Source organism: Camelina sativa, chromosome 18 (genome assembly GCF_000633955.1).
Source record: "Camelina sativa cultivar DH55 chromosome 18, Cs, whole genome shotgun sequence".
In the NCBI taxonomy this organism is placed as follows: domain Eukaryota; kingdom Viridiplantae; phylum Streptophyta; class Magnoliopsida; order Brassicales; family Brassicaceae; genus Camelina; species Camelina sativa.
In genome coordinates, this window is record NC_025702.1 from 2,607,790 (window position 1) to 2,610,919 (window position 3,130).

Consider the following 3,130-nt stretch of genomic DNA (forward strand, 5'->3'; position numbering starts at 1 on the left):
TTTGGGCGCTAGAATATATATGTGAAGTTTCCAAATTAAGAACTGATTATAACGATTATAGGTGAAATCGCAACTTATGCTTGCAAATTAAGAATTGATTATAATTGCAATTCATGTATGTACTTTCCTCAATCTACTCCTATATTGTCTAATTTCGGAGGTTTAAATCAGTCATAAAATATTTGACATGACAATAATTGTGCTATTTTAGAAATCTTCCTTAAACAATAACATATGATCTTCACCATTAGTGTATAATCTTAATTTCTAAACGTACGACTATAAAAACCATAGAAACGTGATGTAATTGTCACTCAAACCAAAAACCAGAAAACAATATACGATTGCAATCCTTCCAAAAAAAAAATGGCTGCAACCAATGTCTTCACAAGTCTTGCTATCATTAAGCCCTTCAAGAAGACTTGGAAGATACAAGTCAAAGATTGTGCATTCTTGGAGGCAGTATACGTCTTCCTCTGGAGAAACCTTGGAGGTCATATTCGCTGATGTTGATGTAAGTATATTACAAGAATACTACTCATTCTATTCATTTCCCTCTACAAAATATTTGATAACTTTTTATGTTTTCTTAATTAGGGAACTCTGATTCATGCAACTATAAAAAAAAACCAAGTGAACAAGTTTTTCCGGATGATAGTTGCTGGAGAGTGGAGAATCATTGAGAATTTTCAGCTTACTAAGTCTATGGGAAAGTACAGGGCAACGAATCATGCATTTAAGATGTCCTTAACAAACAGCACAATCATTAGCCGTTCTCCTGCACTATCAGATGACTGGTATTTTGATTTCAAGAGCTTTGATGAGATTACTGCTGAAGGAGATCTTAGTGACAACATCTTGATCGGTATGTGCGTTGTAAACTCATTTGAACATTTAACAAATTATCAAAAAGACTAGCAGTTTAGTTTTTTTTTCCGTTGTAGATGTTGTTGGACAGGTCGTTAACATTGGTGCTATGATAACTCATGACGTTAATGGGAAAATCACCAAGCGCCTTGAAGTGGTTTTGAGAGACACAAGGTGATACAAACTATTGAAATTTGTATAAATAAAAATCATACTTTTACCAGAAAAAGAACAACGTATACGATCATTATGGAAAATGGATCTAACTTATAGTTGTTTTATTTTACAGTGACAATCGGTTGCCATGTACCTTATGGGGGAGATTTGCCGATATCATGTGGTCTGCGTGTGAACAAGCTGGGAACCAAATGGTTACTTGCCTGCTACGTCTTGCAAAGATCAACACGTTTAATGGTAATGTTGCCAAACTACATTTTAACTTCCTGGGACAAGTAGGGGAAAATGTATTAACAAAATTTTAATGATTTCCACAGGTGTGAAATCCATATCTAATGCATATAATATGTCCTTGCTAATCATCAATCCTGATTATCCCGCTGTGCAGGATTTTAGTGCAAGGTATGTTTCCTAAAAGTTGAGAGACTAATAGTTTTCAAATGGTTGTCATTATTTAAAATACTACAAACTGCTAGGCTGCCTAGGGATGAAGTGACAATCGCCGTATTACAACCAAAGCCTGTTGGACCAAAAAATGATACTAAGGTTGATTATTTCAACCGTGTCGAGAAGAAGACCATTTCCGAGTTCCTTGAAACTACAGCGGTAACATTTGAATAAGTAACACATTGTGTGTATAGATATATTTATTTTGGTAGTTTGGGTAATATTGTACAAATGTTTTGCAGGAAGGAAAGTTCAAAATATTTGGAACAATCTTTAATATAGACATGGACTATGGGTGGTATTATTTCACTTGTGTAAAGTGTGATAAAACTGCTTACTTGGTGCCTAAGAAGGAAGATGATGCTAAAAGCAAGATTAAGACTCGATTGTTTTCGTGCAAGAAGTGTAATGAGATCACATCTAATGTTCTCCCAAGGTAATCTTTTTACTGTGAAAATATATCATTCCAGAATTTGTAACATATCTATTAATTGGATTCTGTAATTATTTACCAGGTTCAGATTGATTCTCTCTGTTATGGATCACAGTGCTCATACTAAAGTTATGTTGTTTGACAACAATGCTGAAAAAATCGTTAACAAAACAGCGAAAGAAATTTTGGATGGACATCACGATGAGGTAAATTCACATGTTCCATATTACAATTAGCATTAGAGGAAGATAATTAAGAATTGGTTTAACAAACAGTCGAATGATTGCACCTTACAGATCCAGGATCCGACCAATGTCCCAGAAGTCTTGAAGAGCTTGGTTGGAAAGACCTTTCAGTTTCTAGCAAGTGTCGAAATTGGCAACCTCAATGGTGGCAATGATACTTATAAAGTATCATATGTGGAAGTTGGCAGCGAGACTTACCACGTTGACAATATAGAGGATTCAGAGCAAACACTTGACCTCTCAGCTGTTGTCTCCAATGATCAGGTTTAGTCGAATGCTCAAAATAATATAGTTTATGATGTAATTAAGTTTGTAAAACTCTTTCGTATTAAAAATGCTATATATATGTAGGTTGAGATTGATGACGGTATTGGTACCTCTAACACTACTCCATCTTCAAAGCGTAAGGAAGGAGAAAGTGATGATTTGTTGGAGCAGTCATCATCATCAAAGAAATTTTGTGTCAAGTCCATTGGCCTGGAGATTGAAAAAGAAGCTGATGAGGAAGATGGAAAAGCTTAAAGATGGACCAGGATGATTGTTTGCAGGGATTTTAATTCCTATGGAATGCTTTTTGTTTTCAAATTTCTAGCAAAATAAGTGCAATGTTTATTGCACCATTTGAACTTTTTACCAATAATGAAGGGTATGCTTTGTAAATCCCTCCCGAGGTCATGTATTTTGTATGATCGATGATAATAATAAAGGGTTGAGTTTGTTTCCTTTCCCAGATATTTTACATATATATCACAGTTTCGGTTAATTTACATGTAGGTGTTTAAGTTTAATTGTAAGGTTGAACTGATAAAATTTATATAACTTATATTTAAGGATAACTATTATGTTACTTACGTTTCTTTAATCTTAATGAGTATTATAGTAAGAAAACATTGCCATCTTGCAGATTCAGATAAAAATGTTTAGCATTATATATTGACTATTGACATTTTAAAATTAATTA

The 3,130-nt window shown here is 33.9% G+C and overlaps 1 protein-coding gene across 1 annotated transcript; it reads left to right on the plus strand.

Annotated features, from left to right (window-relative positions):
• LOC104763086 (replication protein A 70 kDa DNA-binding subunit C-like) lies at window positions 380-2,691 on the plus strand. Its single transcript, XM_010486501.1, has 10 exons — window positions 380-514; window positions 598-865; window positions 945-1,041; window positions 1,157-1,281; window positions 1,362-1,446; window positions 1,521-1,650; window positions 1,734-1,927; window positions 2,007-2,130; window positions 2,221-2,433; window positions 2,521-2,691. Exons 1-10 carry the CDS (start codon window positions 380-382, stop codon window positions 2,689-2,691), a joined length of 1,542 nt encoding a protein of 513 aa, XP_010484803.1.